The sequence below is a fragment of the Mya arenaria genome, chromosome 16, assembly GCF_026914265.1.
Source record: "Mya arenaria isolate MELC-2E11 chromosome 16, ASM2691426v1".
NCBI lineage: Eukaryota > Metazoa > Mollusca > Bivalvia > Myida > Myidae > Mya > Mya arenaria.
Window position 1 is genome coordinate 29177155 of NC_069137.1, and position 18132 is coordinate 29195286.

Here is an 18132-nt window from a genome sequence, read left to right on the forward strand (position 1 = left end):
GGATGTCTGGATTCTTCTTCCCACAAGGTAAGGCTGTCATTTTATGTTCATCTGTAGCTCATCTGGGTGGTTTAGGGGAAATAGTTGAAGTATTCAGCTGGTATTGTGATAACAGTGGTTTCATTGTTGAAGTATTCAGCTGGTATTGTGATAACAGTGGTTTCATTGTTGAAGTATTCAGCTGGTATTGTGATAACAGTGGTTTCATTGTTGAAGTATTCAGCTGGTATTGTGATAACAGTGGTTTCATTGTTGAAGTATTCAGCTGGTATTGTGATAACAGTGGTTTCATTGTTGAAGTATTCAGCTGGTATTGTGATAACAGTGGTTTCATTGTTGAAGTTCAGCTGGTATTGTGATAACATTGGTTTCATTGTTGAAGTATTCAGCTGGTATTGTGATAACAGTGGTTTCATTGTTGAAGTATTCAGCTGGTATTGTGATAACAGTGGTTTCATTGTTGAAGTATTCAGCTGGTATTGTGATAACAGTGGTTTCATTGTTGAAGTATTCAGCTGGTATTGTGATAACAGTGGTTTCATTGTTGAAGTATTCAGCTGGTATTGTGATAACAGTGGTATACCAGGTCATTTAAGAAATAACCATGTGTTTATACCAGGTCATTTAAGACATAACCATGTGTTTATACCAGGTCATTTAAGACATAACCATGTGTTTATACCAGGTCATTTAAGACATAACCATGTGTTTATACCAGGTCATTTAAGAAATAACCATGTGTTTATACCAGGTCATTTAAGAAATAACCATGTGTTTATACCAGGTCATTTAAGAAATAACCATGTGTTTTACATGTGTTTATACCAGGCTTTGTATATAGACTCATAGAAATAACCATATTTTTTACATATGCTTATACATGTTTTAAATATGTTTAACAAGGTCATCATAGAAGTTTGCATATGTTTTTCATATGCTCATACCTGTGTCCAGTCTGTCAGGAGTCCGTCCCACTCATCGATGGCATTCCACAGCAGGTCCTTCAGTTTCAGTTCTGCGTGTGCTTCTTCCAGGGCATCAAACTTGGTCACCTCAACCTATATATAGTAACAGAATGTATCAACTTATATATAGTAGCATGATGCAATCAACATGTAATAAAACATGTATTTAGTCTATGTGGTAATTAAAAGCCACAAGAAAGTTTCTGATAAAATTAATATCAAACGATAAGACCTTCTATCATTATTTAAAGAATGGTGGAATTGGAAACAGTTTTTGCTACAGCAATTGATGACATCTGTGTACGTGTGTACCTGTCACAGCTAACCATTCTAACTACACTAAAAGCAATGTCACACAACAAATACGGAATGTACATTTTTTGACATGTTGACATTTACTCTATATCTTAGGCACCATACAATAAAATATATAATAGCATAACAACCATTCATAATTTTATGCACAATACAATATCTTTTTTACAAATATCACAATGAAATACCACTGTCCAAATACAATTTACAGTAGAATAATATAGATTGTTTTAAATTTGTCAGCTCCTTTTATCACATTTAATTAAATTGGCTATTTCTGCAGAGACTATTTTTGTGTGCAATGGAATGATCATTTACGGACACTGGTAAATTTCTACTGTATTAGATTTAGTGATCAACATATTTGTGTCCAATCAGAAGGCATCCAGTATTCACAATTGAAAATAGATTTATTTTAGTAGATCAGCAGTCAGCCTTTTATTGATTTAAATCAAGTAAACTGGTAGATATGAACAGTGGCTGGCCCACTAAGTGGGTGGTTTACACAGTAATATGCAGACCACTAAAAAGGCTGAAGGTTGTTAGTATGTACTTACACAAAATATACTGCGTCGCATCAAACCATTTATTTTTTCTAAGTACACACTAACAACCCTTAACCATTGCTGACAATCTACAACCTCGATGATTTGCAAAAATTGGCACGAAATTGAAACAATCCACAATACGCTATTATATGTAACAGCCATGATTCACAGTACAAGAACTGATATACAGCATATCAATATAATACTGTACAATTATTTGGCCAGCGTCCTTGTTTGTTTTTAAACTATGTAAAAACAGCTGAAAAGTAAAGATCAATAAAGTTAAATGCTCAGTTCACTTTTGCTCCAATCTTATTGAGTGAAGGGCTTTGTTGAAATAATTTAAGAAAATTCTGAATTAGAAAAGGTCATTAATATTTCAGGAAATGGCGTAAAAAAGTAAAGAAGTTAAAAAAATTGAGTGTTCATAATTCTAAATCTATAATGCGCACATGTGTGCCCGCCCTGTAGTGAATTCATCTTTAATCTACCTTAAAGTTCTTCTGGTATGACTTGTAGGTGAACGCCCTTTCTTGTAAGTCGTCCATCTGAGTCAGCAGCTTCTTCAGGACCTGTTTCACCTTCTCCTTGTCTGCGTTTGCGTCAAGGATGATTGGATTCTGGGAATTACACAAAACATAGGTCATCATTATATGACAATCAATAGTTATACATTCTTCTGGCTCACAAATGTGCATTATGTATTTGTTTAAATCAGATGCATGAAATGACCTGTACAAACCTTTCATGAAAGCAGAGAGCTGAATTTTGTGAACAAGGCACAGGATCCATTTAATTCATAGAAAAATAAATGCACAAATTCAAGAGCAGATTAATATAAAATGACGTATCGATGAAGAATTTGACTTCATTTCTGACTCATTTTGATCACTGACACATTTTGCTCTTTAATTTTAAAAGACGTAAAATTGAAATGTTGATGATAATCCATGAAAAATAAACTTTACAAATCAAATACTTAGTACTAATAGTAGTCTAAATCTCAAAAGAATCCAACCACAAAAAGCATTATACCTGTGCCTCCTGTTTGACTTCTTTCACTTCCTTGGCGAGTTCCGCGATGTCCTTGTCCAGATGAGTGCAGAATCGGTCGATGTTAGCGTCACGGTCTGCCAGGGATTTGTCTATAGCATTGCGGACATTTGTGATGCTTGGGCCCAAAGTCTGAAATTGGTTTTAAATTCTTTTAAGGTATTTAATATATAATTTAACAAATTTTCTGTATAAGTGCAGAACATATAGATATTCATGTCATGCATAGCAAATCCTTTGTCTATAAGACCTATTATTAACATTTTCGTATAATTGGGGGCTGGGTCTAAATGGGATTAAATCTATACGGGTTTTAAAAATAATATAAAAGATTTTCAAACCTGGTAAACAGCAAAGTCCTCCAGTGGTGTTGGAACTTGGAATACATCGATCAGGTCATACATGTCCTTCACAATCATGGATTCCTTTTCAAGTGGCTCAATCTGAAATATATACATGACAAATTGTCTCCCTTTTAATATGAATAATCTCCCTTTAAAATAGATTGAATTTGATAGTACCCCCTTTTTTATGATTTCATTTGTAATTATTATGACCAAAGGCCAAAAATCATGCGATGTGGCTAATATATGTCTAATTATATCAAATAACATATTACACATTTCATTCAAGAGACATCAAAAAAAAAGAAATAATATTTTGAGAACATATTTTATTAAGTTGTGCAATTTCTCTACCTGAAATTACTTTGATATTTGGTTCCCTAAAATAATTGTGTAAACCCGAATTAAAGATGAACATCACTTAAATTTAAAAGTAACGCAATCAGACCTTAACAGGCATTTGAATAATTTGTTCTTCTTTAAAGTATCTTTGTCTACTTCTTCAAGAGTTAGTTTTCCTGATAGTTACCCTTCTTGAACACCCTGATTTCATCCAGGGAGGCCAAAGAATCTTGTTAGCCATGCTTAGTAAGCTATCCAATTCAAACTTAAATAGTTATCTTTCTTGAAATCAAAGAGTTACTTACCCTGACTTGTACTTCATCCAGGAAGGTGAGAGACTTCACAAACTCAATGGTGGTACTGGGTACACTCTCCAGTCTAAACTGGGCATCCTGCAACTCTGCAATGAGTCTGTCCACCTCTTTGCGAGCCAGTTTTGGTAGCATGTCATTCACGACCTAACAAGGGAAATGATATAACTAAAGTCTGTCTGCTATTTGAGCGCTAAATGAGAATGTTATAAGGTTTAGAAAGTTATTCACACACTGAGAGTCAATAGGGTTGCAAAAAACAAAAACTTGACATACGGTACCAGAGGTGAAATAATTAGTTATTAAAACATGCAAATATTTGTCTTCTCTTATTTCTATCATTCCTCTCTGGCAGCTTGTACTTAAGTTCCAATTCAGTAATAATTGATGTACATTAAATTCTAGAACTTACATCAAGACATCTGAGAGGTGAAGGAATGATCAGTTTCTTCATGTTTGTACCATCAACCAGCAGCATTCCGATTGGTCGCTTCTCCTTAATTTGCTCAGCAAGCTTGCGTTGCCCGTAGTAACGCTCCAGAGCCTCACTGAACCAGGAAACCTCTGAAATAAGTATCTCTCTTCATTAACAAAATGGTTTTCACTTGTTCCACTTGACAAGCTCCGCTAATTTGTGTTGCCCACGGATTGTACATAAGTTATGTACATTAGTTATGTTCTCAGTGCTCAGTAGTATCTCATAAACATTGTCTTTGCTCCTGACAACATCCAAATAAGTACTCCTAGTATAAATAATAGCCTTATCAATATTTTTTTTTAACTTTGTAAAGCTGGCCTTTAGCCATTTATATTAATCAACACATTATTTCAGTAGCCAGTATTAGGCACCTATTGCAGGTTATTTCAGTAGCCAGTATCTGGCACTTTCTGAATGTTATTTCTGTAGCAAGTATTTGGCTCTTACTAAATGTTATTTCAGTAGCCAGTACTTGGCACTTTCTGAATGTTATTTCTGTAGCCAGTATTTGGCATTTACTGCATGTTATTCCAGTAGCCAGTATTTGGCACTTTCTGAATGTTATTTCTGTAGCCAGTATTTGGCTCTTACTAAATGTTATTTCAGTAGCCAGTATTTGGCACTCACTGAATGTTATTTCTGTAGCCAGTATTTGGCTCTTACTAAATGTTATTTCAGTAGCCAGTATTTGGCACTCACTGAATGTTATTTCAGTAGCCAGTATTTGGCACTCACTGAATGTTATTTCAGTAGCCAGTATTTGGCACTTACTGCATGTTATTCCAGTAGCCATTTTTTGGCACTTGTTGCATGTTATTTCAGTAGCAAGTAGTCTCTTACCATGGTCTTCATTCCTGACAACATCAAGATCAGTACTCTCATTATCCTTGTAGAATTCTCGGTGTGTCTCAAACGTGTCTGCATACTGGCTGGCAGCTCTAAAGGCAGCTGTAATCGCCTCCTGATTGAGGAAAAACGTACAGGATAAGTTTTAAAATAACTTCTGATTGAGGTAGAATTTACAACTGTACAAAAGTTTTTGAACTAAACATTCCAGTAGATTTGCATTTCAAAGATGTTTCTTTCATTGGTGAATTTATCTTTCTAGACATTTGAGTGAGGCAGCCTGATCATGATTAAGAGCCTTAATAAGGATACACATTCTATATCATAATGTGTATGCCCTATTCATAATGGTGGACAAGAAATAACCAAATACAATTATCACCAAAACTACTAATTGTTTTAGGTTCTTTTAGTTTACAGTACAAGCATCCATTTCTGGTCATTAAATAAAACACCCCTACTAAAACTAAGGTTTGGATCTCTAGCAAGTCTTACCCTGATGGAGTGTATGATTGTCTGCAGGTGTTTATCATCCTCAAACATGGTGGAAAGACTTGGTCCCTCCCCGCACATCTTCTCTTCAAACTTATTGTTGATGATCGGTCTAAAAATAAATCATCACAATGAACGATAAATGGTTGATGTCTAAATCGATGAGGGGTGAAAATAACAAAACAGGGACATTTTTCTAGAGATTAAACATATATAAAGGCATCTATAGATAATTATGTAATACATTTTTGTCAAAATAGATGTACATGACAGGGTTGAAAGTAAACCAAAATGGTATCTTATAAACACACAGAAAATGAATCAAATCCTATTTCTTTACTTATTTGAGCCAATTAACTACAACAATGTCCAGCTTGAGCTCTAACGTTTGAATAAAAACACCAAAAAATAAGAGAATACCAAAAATTGAAAGAAATGCAAAAAACACAAACCTTGTGAAAGCATCAAAATAAGTGTCTGGGACAAGGTTTTGGACGCTCAAGACTGCATCCTGGAATCTCTTTATCACCTCAGCAATCCCTTCCTGGAACTCTTCAATATCGGGGGAGAACAGAAGCTGGTTCGGCTCCAGAACAAACTCTGTGATGTACAAGGGAGGTAACACTGGGATCTCATCCTCGTCCTGTATAGAAAAGGGAGGTAATTATACTTAAAGTTTTATGAAAAAGGGGACATTACTCTTGGTTAGTACTACATTGAAAAGAAGGTAAATGTTTTAGATTTATAAAAAGGGACATTAATCATGTTTCTTTCTTTGACATTAAAAGGGTTAAGTAATGTTTACAGGGACATAATTATTGGTTATTCATGTAAAGAAAAGGTTGTTATATTCTTTGTTGTATCAAGAACATACTTCTCCATGCAACATATGGAGAATACTGTGAAAGTAATGATTTATTTTTCAGCATTAGAAAGTGGGGACAGTATGTTAACATTGTTGACAGGAATAAATTATTATATTATATTTGTTTCTAACAAAAACAAAACCATAAACTGTTATCTCAAAATGTCCAACAAGAACTTAAAACAGGAAAATAAGAACTAATAAGCCATACAACTTTTTAAATAAATTGCCAAGACTCATTGTAGACACATGGCCATTTCACAATTTACCATTAGTCTTTGATTAATATAAATGGGAGTTTTTGGCATCACAGAAGATGCAAAATTATTTTAAGGAATGAAACATTATTTTGGAATCTTGTCCCCGTTCCATCCTTAAGTGATGATATAAGACAAAAAAATCTCTCAGCAAAAAAAAGCTTTTTGTATCTTAAACAATTAGTTATTATCAATAAACCTCAACTGATGTAGAAATAATTGAAACAAAATAGAATTGTCCACAAACTTGCTTTGTTTATTTATACAGTCCCAGATGAGAACCCTCATAATCCTTTTTCTATATGAAAAGGACAAAATCATGTAACCAATACCACTACAAGTTTTGGCATGACAAGTTTGTAGAAATTGTGACTTGTGACAAAAGTTACCGTATTATCACTATTGGTATTGCTTTTACTGATAGATGCTTCATCTGCTGACTTAATGGAGAAACAATGAAAGTAGGATAAAATGAATTCAAACAGGGAAATTACAATGAAAGTGTGGTTTGGCTAAGAATTAAGGCTGACTATTCAGAACTGTGTTAAAGTATCAATGCTGTTATAGTCATCATTGTAAACTTTCAAATGTTACTGCTCTGGAAGATTAATGGATACGTTTAAAATCTGCTGTATTTCTAACACAATTTGAGACAGCTTTTCACCTGTACTTGTTTAAATTAGAACATGTGAGCAAATTATCAAATATGTCACGTTTAAAAGTTAACCACATTGTTTTAAATCACATTGTTAACTTTAACAAGGTTCTGAACAATCAGCCCATTTTTTATCAAAATACAGCCATTCACATCGTTGCCGAACTATGAACACTGTGAAAGTAACCCTTTCCACATCTTCAACTTTTGTATACATGTGACTATATACTTACAGTTGTATAACTTATATGACAATCATTCAATCAAGTGCATACAAGTCTTGACATTCAAATATTATCTTAGAATGTGTTAACATTCAGTTCATTTTTTTTTTAAATAAGACTCGTTACTCTATTTTTGGAAACTTCTACAAAAACTTAACTATAAAAGTTAACAGCGCCTGCCCAGTTTTGGCTAATCTAAATGTTTTGTTGATTATTTTTTTTGAGGGAAAGCTTGGAAAAATAATATTATGTGAGCTTTCAGGTTGGCTTAACATTAGATAAAAACACAACACCAAGATAGGTCTCCTTTGAAAATAAAAATGTACGAATTTAAAAAACATAATAAACAAAGAATTGGGTTTTTTTACATTTAAATTTTGGTAGCTTACTTATATACTCAGATTTGGGGGAAATAAGGGTAAACTTCACTACAACAGTTATTTTACTTGCCCACATAAGCTTTATAAGTGATTTTTTAAACTAAAATATAAGATTGTCAAAATATTTGATTGTTGACCTATTGATTATTAACATGTCGGTATTACTGTGAAAATACATGATAATGTATTGTAAGTATATATATATATATATAATTATGTTATCATTATTATAGCGTATGTTTCACATATTATTTCTAAATTACTAGCAATACTAGATGAAGTAAAATGGGGGGTTTTATGGGAAAATCGAAAAAATAAAGCTACTTTCTGAAATGTAGAAAACATAATGAAAAATTCTGATATCAGAGAATGATAGGTAACTAGCTGTTCTACAAAAAATGCTTTTACAGATTAAAGATAAAAAAGAGATGATTTTTTTTTACAGAAATTTTAAACATATAAGCAACATTTCACTTGAAGTTGTTTTATAATGTTGATTTTTGCCAATCATCAGCCTTGCCTCATAAAACAGAGTCAACTAATTTATAATTATAATCCAGAAAACGAAATCCTTTAAATATATTAAGATAAAGAATTAATAAAAAATATAAGCAGTATAAGATATAAAATTTAAGCCTCTAACTTAAAAAATATCCCTGAACAAGGATTTTAATTATGATACTAGCTAAGTAATGGATATTCTAGCTTCTTCCCAGTTTCTACTTGGCCTCATTTCTACTTAGGATTAAATGGTCTACTTTGGGTACCTCTTCAACCTTTTCCTCTTTTTCTTTATTTTTATCGGAACTTTCGTCGTTATCTTTTTCTGATGGTTTACCGCCTTTTTTCTGGTTACAATTGTACATTATATTAGAAAAAATTATAGAAACGAGTGGCTGCAAAAATAAATTACTATGCATAAAAACAAACATGAATTTCCAAAGAAATGTATTATAATAATACATTAAAAAGAAAAAAAAATCAGTTTGTTGATTTAAAAAAACAGAAAGTATTGATTACACAGGAATGATTTGATGACAATGATGATAATGACGATGATGACGATGATGATGTGACAATAGTATGTGCATTGTGCGAACATACACACAGAAAACAATTCATTATCTTGAAGTTAATTTAAAGAAAAAAAATGTGTTGAATAATTCTCAATCAGTTTTTAAGTAACTAAAGTGCAAAATGCCACAAAAAGCCCAGCTTTCAGTGAACAGATGGTAAAATGTCATTTTTTTGTGGCATTTCACGAAAAGCCAGGATTTGATAAAGATTTTCGCAAAAACCCAATTTTTTGATATGTCAAATGCTGATGAGGATATGATGGTTGGAATGTGGGAGGAGCCCTACCTTTTCTTCCTCCGTCTTCCCTCCTTCCTCCTGGTTCTCGTCCTCCAGCCCCTGTATCTGGGCCAGGGTAGGCGTGTTTTGAAGCTGTTCCGTCAGGTAGTTAAGCAGTGTGGAGACAGAGTTGACGGCCAGCACGTGCATTGTATTCACTATCAGGTAATCAGCCAGGCGGATAAAGCTGGAATTTGAAATAAAAATGTTAAAATTTACTATTGAAAGTAAAAAAACAACACTTCATTTTTCTAATTACATAAAACATTTTTGCCTTTAACTGAAATTATTTTTATTCTTGCTTAAAATAACAAAATAAAGCAAAGGGAGATAACTTACCAAGTAAGCCTTTTACAGTGCTCTCTCTTGTTTGCCTGTTCGGTGTACGTCATCTTGTCAGGGGCCTCACCGTAGATATCCATGTCGTAGTTGCTCTGCATGAGGTAACTGGAGGCTGTTCCGGGGGCTCCACCAAACTCACCTTTAATAAAAACATAAATAATGAAATAATACTTATCAAATGCTGCTTTCAGAACTGGTAAGTATAAAAAACAAATGCAAACCTAAATTACTTATCCTCCATAACCCTCATAATATAGAACAAAAATTGCTTCTATTTGAACTTACATGTTGTGGCCAATCTATGGAAAAGCTACTAAATATTGCAAAATATGTAATACTGTAATGAAATATTTTCTCAAATTGTAATACCAGGGCTTTCCCCTCCATCATAGAAGTAATCATCGGGTGTGAATCCAGCTTCCAGCAGGGCTGTTCTACACGCGGATCTAACCACCTCCTTAACAAGGTCTCGGAACTCCATCAATCGACCCGCAACTTCGCTCAACTGTGTAAACTGAGCCTCATTGAACTCACGTAGACTGTAGGTGTGACCTGTGAAAATAGAAAAATGATATTTTGAACATATATTATATCATTTAAGTGTGAAAATTAACATAATAAATGCTCAAAATACCTTCTATCAACATATCTAGTGTCACTGACATCTCAAATTGATAGGTATAAGTTATGTTTTTACAACAATTGCCATTTTAACCAAAGATCACACACTATTTAACATCAATTGTTGTTTGCAAGTTAAAAATTGCTGCATCGTTATTTGGCAAGAAAAAACAACAACATATTGTTCCTATGGTTTCAAACAGGCATGAATATCCATTGACTATAACTTTGTTCTATTTCTTTTCCAGCTGTTTAAAAATGAAAATGAAAATGATTTTTTTTTTGACTAGCGCCTAAATTCTCTCACCTTTCTCCACCTTGCAGAGTCCCATATCACTGATCCTGTGACACATCTCCCTCACGTTCATCAGCGCTGGCCGCAGGGACTGTAAATCATCAAACATCATTACTATAACATGAGACATAACACATACAAGTTTAAACTCATGCCTAGCATTTAAATGTATTCCATATCATTGCCAATTATGACAACACTTAAAATGATGCTTTCACAATACATTTATTTAATAAGGTAAGATTTCCATTTTTCACATGACAATCACTGACGACTCGGCTACAAACAATACCAGGGCTAACACCAACCCTCAAAATCTTTCAACAAATAAACATCAAAAATGTGTTTATTTACCGGGTTAACAATAAACAGATTGTTATTCAGAGCCTTTTTGCACTGTGCAATCTTCTTCGACTTCACATTTCCACGCCATACATTAAACGCTTTCCACTTCCTGAACAGTGCAAATGTTGGGATCTGAAAACAGTGCAAGAAAGTAATTTAAATAAAAAATTAACAAGGTGCTGAAAATAATTGATAAAAATTAAATAAGATAATATTTTTATCATATTTTAAGAATTTTGACATTGACTGGTGTTAAGTATATTTACATGTTCATCGCGAATTGAACAGACAAGTCAGAAAATGCATAAGCAATAAAACAAGAGCTGTCACAGAGACAGCGCCCCCGACTATTCCGCCGCTTTTCAGTGTATGGATTGAAAAGTTTTGGCAAAACATGCATGGATCACTGTTATATTACAATAGATTTCAATGCAATACATGATGTGCTGAGATATTTACATAAATTGAATGGAAAATAATGGAGGTGGTACGCAAACTTTAATGTAAAATCTAAGTAGAAAAAGGGGCAATATTTTGTCAAAATGCTTGATAGAGTTACCTCCTCCTGTGTACAGGCAAAGTTTCAAAGCCAGATGTCAATGGACTTTGAAAATATACGAGGTGGTACACAAACATTAACATAAATTGTAGTTGAAAAGGGGGCATAATTTTGTCAAAATGGTTGATAGAGTTACCTCCTCCTGTGTACAGGTTGGGGGCATGATTGTAAACAAACGTGCAAAGTTTCAAAGCCAGATGTCAATTGACTTTAAAAATATTTGAGGTGGTACGCAAACTTTAACATAAGTGGTTTCGCCGAAGCCGACGCACGGGTGAGTAGGATAGCTCTCCTTATTCTTCGAATAGTCGAGCTAAAAATAATAAAGTGAACTGCAAAATGTCATTTGCTTGTATACGCCTGAAAATATTTTATCAATACTCAATCATCAATCTCCTTCAATCAATAACAATATTTGTTACGATTCAAAACACTAGTGAATTAAATAAATAATTACACCATAACACAACAACAGACCATAATATACTAAAATATGAAATATATTCCTTCACATTTGTCTTTACCCATCAACCCACCTTGACGAGTTTACGGAAGTAATTGTACTCCAACTCCCACCGGTCCAGGGTAACAAACTCCGTCTCATCATCACTACGGATACGGGTCACACCTTTCTGACTGATCGTGCAGTGGTCTGTCTTGTTGATATTCTCGTGGTTTACCACTCTAAGATAAGATAAAGATTATTTTGATTGAGCAAGACATAACAAATACAACCACAAGCTATGTAGAGCTTAAAGATGCACAATATAGCTTTTTATTTTATAAAGTTTTATCATTATTTTTGCATCATCCTATATTGTGTGCCTTTAATTTAAGGAGTGAAAGTGTTCTAACCACTGTTTTGTTCAATGTCACATAGAACCTTCTCCCTCCCATGTAATAACCTGACTATAAAACATAAATGATGATACTGAGAAGAAATGCTTCTTAGAGTTTCAGAACATAATTAAGTTTTTAAAGTCAAACAAAGCCAACCACTAAAGTGATTTAAATTGTAATGTATTTTCTCACCGCTTGTATAACAGGCAGATGTTTCCAACTTTTCATGTTGTTATTGTTTTCATGGTCACTAAAAATCTGTTATGCAGACAAATCTGGTTTAGGTAAGGAATTAAACATTTTTTTTGCATACAGCCACAGACCATTGGTTTATAGGTCTGTGACACAGTTATACAAACATAAATTCAGTAGAAATGTTGATTTAGGACATTTCTTACCGGAGGTTGTAATAGTGGTAATCGACGGAGGATTTGGGCACAGCAGGGCTGAGATACAGGAAACCTATCCTTTCATTCTCCTTGATAAGATCAGTGATCTTCCCTGTGTCCTGTAGGCCTTCATACGTCTCCAAAACTGGCAAGATTTAAAACATATGCTCTACAGATATTTTGAACCAACAACGACATAATAACAGCTCTAGAGCTATTGCAACAACTATTGCAATAAAAAAAGCTCTGCAGAGCTTTTGAACAAACTACTGATATAATGAATAGCATTTCAGTTTAATATATTTGATTCACTAAAGCTTTTAGCTTCCAAGAATGTCTATTTGAAACAAACAAGATCATAAGATTACCATGTGCCACCACTCATCTGAGGTTGTTGTTTGTCTAAGTTAATCAATGGCCATTCATTTCATGTAAAATTTAAACACCCTGATAGAACAACTTGCTAAACATACAGGCAGTGTCATTGTGAACATATAATTAAGTCAGTTTCTTATTATCATCTCAAACTTAAAGGTTTTTGCATGCCATGGACATCACAGCTTTTATTTCTAAAACAGACAAGCATAAAAACAAATCAATCATCAATATTGTCTTACGTTTAGGCTTTGTTGATGGTGGAATGACTGGCCCAGAGGCATGAACACGACCCCGTGGTGTGCTTGACTTGGACTGTTTGGCTGGAGTAGGTGTGCGTGGACCTGAAATATGTTACTTTGTAAAAAAAAGGAAATTTGGCTTCAGGGCTAAAAATCCAGTGATACTTAACACTTATTATATATTTTTATAATCACATAATAGTGTAACTTTTGTTTTCCTTCAAAAACAAATCTGTAATCCTCATCTTGTTTGTTTGACATCTTAAATCACATGTTCACCTGACTTTGGAGATAGGGACTCGAAATAGCCCATCTTATTTTGTTTTAGCTTACCTTATCTGAGACTGACCTTACCTTACCTTTACGTATCTGTTTTAGTACAAATGCTCCCATTAACCCATAATAGCTGCTCATACCTAATGCATCCTGTTTCTGTTGCAGGTCATCTGGGAGGTCCGGCAGTGGGGACGGAGGTGCACCGAGAGGGGGTGCAACAAAGCTTTTCCTTTTCATACCCTTCTGGGGCTCGTCTGCTTGCATTTTTGCCAATTTTTCAGCCTCGATTCTCTCCTTGTTTCGTCTGTGGATAAAGTCAGGTTGGTTTCGCTCCTGGTACTTTTGCAAGCTTGGCTGAAACAGGTTTCCACACGTTAAATGAAAAAAATAAGCTACACATCATTTCCCCGCCACTTAACATAAAAATTACTCTTGTAATACATTTCTGTTGTAAGATTTGAAAGCTTGGCTGAATGTGAAAATTGTTAGTGATGTTATAATTCATGCCATATAAGCTATAAAGATAATATATAATTGCCTGAAATATGGATGCTAAAATAGTTTTGCTAGCAGTAAACATCTCAAAGACACTAACTTCTATGTTGATGAACACTCTTTCTTTCAAATACTGGCAAACTAACAATTTATGTTATTATGTCAGTTTATAGCTTGATTAGAGTATCTGATTTAAATTGAATGATTATTATATAAAGCTATAGGGAACACCTAAAAAACAATAGCCAAGTGTTTTTCCTTCAAGATCTGTCAATTTTAATGTCATTTACAATCATTCTTACCACTGGTTCTAGTTTTGGAGCTGTTGGGATGTTTGACTTCCTCATCTGTGTCTGTGTGACGCGGTTAAATCTCAATACTTTGGGGTTCACTGAGGCTTGTTGAGGGGCGTATGAGTACAATCGAGCCTGAAACAAAAATTTGCAATGATATTTCAAAAGGCTTCAATCTTGCAAAAATTGCTTAAAAAATTGTATTGTGTGTGTTTTTGTACACATAAAAAGTAATACAGAATGTTATTCAATGCATATGCAGCAGTGGTCGAAATTAACACAAGCCCACAAGCCGTGCACTGGTAAAATATTTTTTGGACTTGCTCAAATACTGAAATTTATATAGCAGGGCTTGTTCAAAAATCTGATGCCAAGCAAAAGTATAAGAATTCGGGCTTGTACATCCGAAAGTCTAATTTCAATGACTGATGCAGCTATCTGAAACTCTGTTTTTGTACTTCCTGTTCGTTGGACATGATCAGTTTTGTGATCACTTTCAATATTCAGAATTGTTAATAAATCTCTTCCTTTAAAGCCACAAAAAAATATATTTTTAAATGTATTGTGGGGTTATTTTTCAATATTACCTTCAGCTGTTCAGGGTCTACAGCCTTGAGACCGGACAGGGGCCCTCCTGGAGCGCCATTCACCTGACTGTCCAGTGAGGCCCCGTTCACTCGTCCATTTGCTTGAGTGCCATTTGAACCATTCATCTGGCCGTTTAGGCTTTGATGGGTCAGTGGCTGCCCGTAGGACATGATGCTGGCTCAAGGAAGCCTTTGACTTCTCTGGAATAAAGAAATTGAACTATAATAAATGATTAAATATATTTAACATTACATGGGTTTAATGCCGTAAGGACTTTACGTAACAGGCAACATTAGATGGTTTTCGTTCCTTTTGGCATTGACCCCACAATAATTAGCTGATTCAACAGTATACAGCATGAACTCAAGAACTATAAATCCATAGAACTTTTTGAAACAAATGGAAGCATATCCTGACATTTAAGGTATTCTTTCTTAATTCATTTAATCTAATGACAAACGCAGGAACTAAGTTCATGTTTAAATTCACTGTACTGATTTTTAACCTGAAGTGATTCACAGAACGGTACTAATTTTTATCATGACAATCATGTTAATAATTCTTTGTAGATTTGCTGTACTGCGTATTACATATGCTGATATGTCCTCTCTATCGAAAAAGCTTTAAAGATTAAGATAAAAGGGGAACCCCTGCATGAAGTAATCTGGGCACGATTCCAAAACATCAAGGTTTTATACAATATGTGAATTTTATTTGGCACAAAAATATAAGATTTTAACAAATTTAGTTATTAAAGATTCTTTTCTTATGCACGTCTGGCACATCGAAATAACGAAAGACGAACTTTCGTACAACTCACCTTTATGTTTTATAAATCACAGGTTGAATTGAGACGACAATAAACTACACTTTAAAACTTATAAAAACAACACACTGTCGGCCATGATAGTTGACAGCGCTTGGCAACAAGATCGTAACAATATTTGGTTATGATTGGTTCATTCGCATTCGTTTTTCAATCGGCAATTTCCGTAGCAGGTGCGTGAAATCTAATATGCGGATCACGGCTACACACCACGATTAAAATTTGGTACCGCTTGACATATTTAGTAAAGGGTGGTTTGTGGTGGGGAGCCAAATAGCGATAGAACATAAGGAAGGAATAAGTAAACGTTCTTATTAAGTTGTTTTATGGATATAATTGAACTAAAAAACATTAACCACACTAAAAGGCAACTAAAAAATCATAGAAAGAACTCACTTTGGGAGATTTCCCATATTGTGTTGAACATTTCTCCTAATTCGAAGCATTAAATAAAATTTCGAATTATATAAAAATAGTGAATGCGGAAATCAGAGTAAGATGTGACTCATCCACTTAAGTATTTATTTTTAAAGGGGTATTTGTGGGATAAATACATATGACTGCTTATAATGTACAATCGTTATAAAAAAAATCATAAATATGCATGTTAATGACACAGGTGTCCGTCACATAGCTTAATCACAAAAATATAGCCCTTCAGTCCTTTGATAGTGTTTTAAAAAATATCCTTTTTTTTAAATATTGCCCTTCAGTCCTTTGATGTTTATAAATTAACAAAAAATAATTAAAATTGATAAAATGACATTTCAATAAATTTCTAAGAGAATAATTTAAAAAAATATATCATTACATGTATAAAAATATTTATTTTAATTAGTTTTTGGGTACTCGGCTGAGGACGTCTATGTTATGTAGTACAGCTGTATCTTCACAACAAAACAATATCAATTAAGGGGCTGAATAGCTATATTTAAAAGAAGAAGTTAATTAAGGCTGTGTATGCTATGCTTTATATCAGGTGAAACCAGCACTTATTGATATTATACTGATGCAACACTAACCGGATTACGACCGTTCTCGCTCTCAAAATCATATCCTACAGACAGAGCGCACAATCAAGTACTCCCTAGTAATCAGAATTTATATCAGGGTTGTTTGGCGTCATATCATCTCGTGTTCATTAATCAGCTGCTTATTTATTTTCAAAACCTCAAAACGTAGATAAGTCATATATACAGTAATGTATGTAACGGACTGCACGAATTGTTATGTTTGTCTGTCGGGGATCGAAGCCTCGCGATCGCATTCGATGTATTTTAATTAATGTTGTGTACGTAACTATTATATAATTATGTGTTTGAAGGATGGGGGTGGTGGTGGTTGTGAGTTAAATTAGTCGGCGATTGCTCCGACAAGATTGTTATTCAATTTAGGTTTTTGGAGCATAGTGCATAGACAGAATGAAAACCTGGTTAGAGCTTCCCTGGTTCTTTAATCCTTTCACTGCCAACGCTGAAATTACCAAGAGACGTCGCCTGTGCCAAACGTGTAACTTAGCGCATTTCAAGAACGTCGCAAATTAGGAAATTCAGGTATCAGTATGACATACGTTCAGAAAACGTTGAATAGTTTCTCTAAAGCGATTGTAACCATTGTGGTTTTAAATAAAAGGTAGATATTTACTGTTTGTTATACCCCCGACAAACGAAGTTTGAAGGGGGTATATTGGAGTCACCTTGCATAATGAGAGGAAGTGCAGTGTACAATAACCATAACTCTATTCTTCCTTATTACTGAGTTATTGCCCTTTGTAACTTTTTTTGTCCGGAGTATAACTTGAAAAGTACTGGATGGAATTCATTGGAACTTCATACAATAGTAAAGCACAATGAGAGGAAGTGCAGTGTTCAAGAACCATAACTCTTCTTTAGCTAATTACTGAGTCATTGCCCTTTATATTTTTTTCTGCTGTCATTTTTTTTCCAGACATTAACTTGCAAACTACTAAATGGAATTTATTAAAACTTCATACAATGGTAAAGCACAATGAGTGAAAGTGCAGTGCACAAGAACCATAACTCTATTTTAGCTAATTACAGAGTTATGGCCTTAAATACTTTTTTCTTGTTCCGAGCATAACTTGAAAATTATTGGATAGAATGTAATAAAGCTTCATACAGTGATAGATCATAATGAGAAGAAGTGCAGTGTACAGGAACCGTAATTCTATTTCAGCTAATTACAGAGTTACTGCCCT

The 18132-nt window shown here is 34.0% G+C and overlaps 1 protein-coding gene across 1 annotated transcript; it reads right to left on the reverse strand.

Moving 5' to 3' along the window:
• Positions 1 to 71: 71 nt before the first annotated feature.
• On the reverse strand, positions 72 to 16026 carry LOC128221541 (dynein axonemal heavy chain 6-like). Its single transcript, XM_052930147.1, has 23 exons — positions 15909 to 16026; positions 15088 to 15288; positions 14510 to 14635; positions 13853 to 14066; positions 13437 to 13538; positions 12829 to 12964; positions 12127 to 12274; positions 11041 to 11163; positions 10699 to 10777; positions 10140 to 10322; positions 9768 to 9909; positions 9438 to 9615; positions 8843 to 8923; positions 6147 to 6337; positions 5698 to 5806; positions 5197 to 5317; positions 4291 to 4442; positions 3873 to 4025; positions 3223 to 3324; positions 2864 to 3013; positions 2320 to 2448; positions 945 to 1058; positions 72 to 347 (listed from the first exon to the last, which is right to left on the reverse strand). Exons 2-23 carry the CDS (start codon positions 15256 to 15258, stop codon positions 72 to 74), a joined length of 3180 nt encoding a protein of 1059 aa, XP_052786107.1. The 5' UTR covers positions 15259 to 15288; positions 15909 to 16026.
• Positions 16027 to 18132: the final 2106 nt, after the last annotated feature.

Excerpts from the sequence above, each read along its gene's own strand:
- LOC128221541 (XM_052930147.1), bottom strand. The coding sequence starts at position 15,258 with ATGTCCTACGGGCAGCCACTGACCCATCAAAGCCTAAACGGCCAGATG. Across the intron at positions 6,338-8,842 it reads AAGAGGAAAAGGTTGAAGAG|GACGAGGATGAGATCCCAGT; the intron begins GTACCCAAAGTA and ends TTTTCTATACAG. Across the intron at positions 1,059-2,319 it reads CATACCAGAAGAACTTTAAG|GTTGAGGTGACCAAGTTTGA; the intron begins GTAGATTAAAGA and ends TACTATATATAG.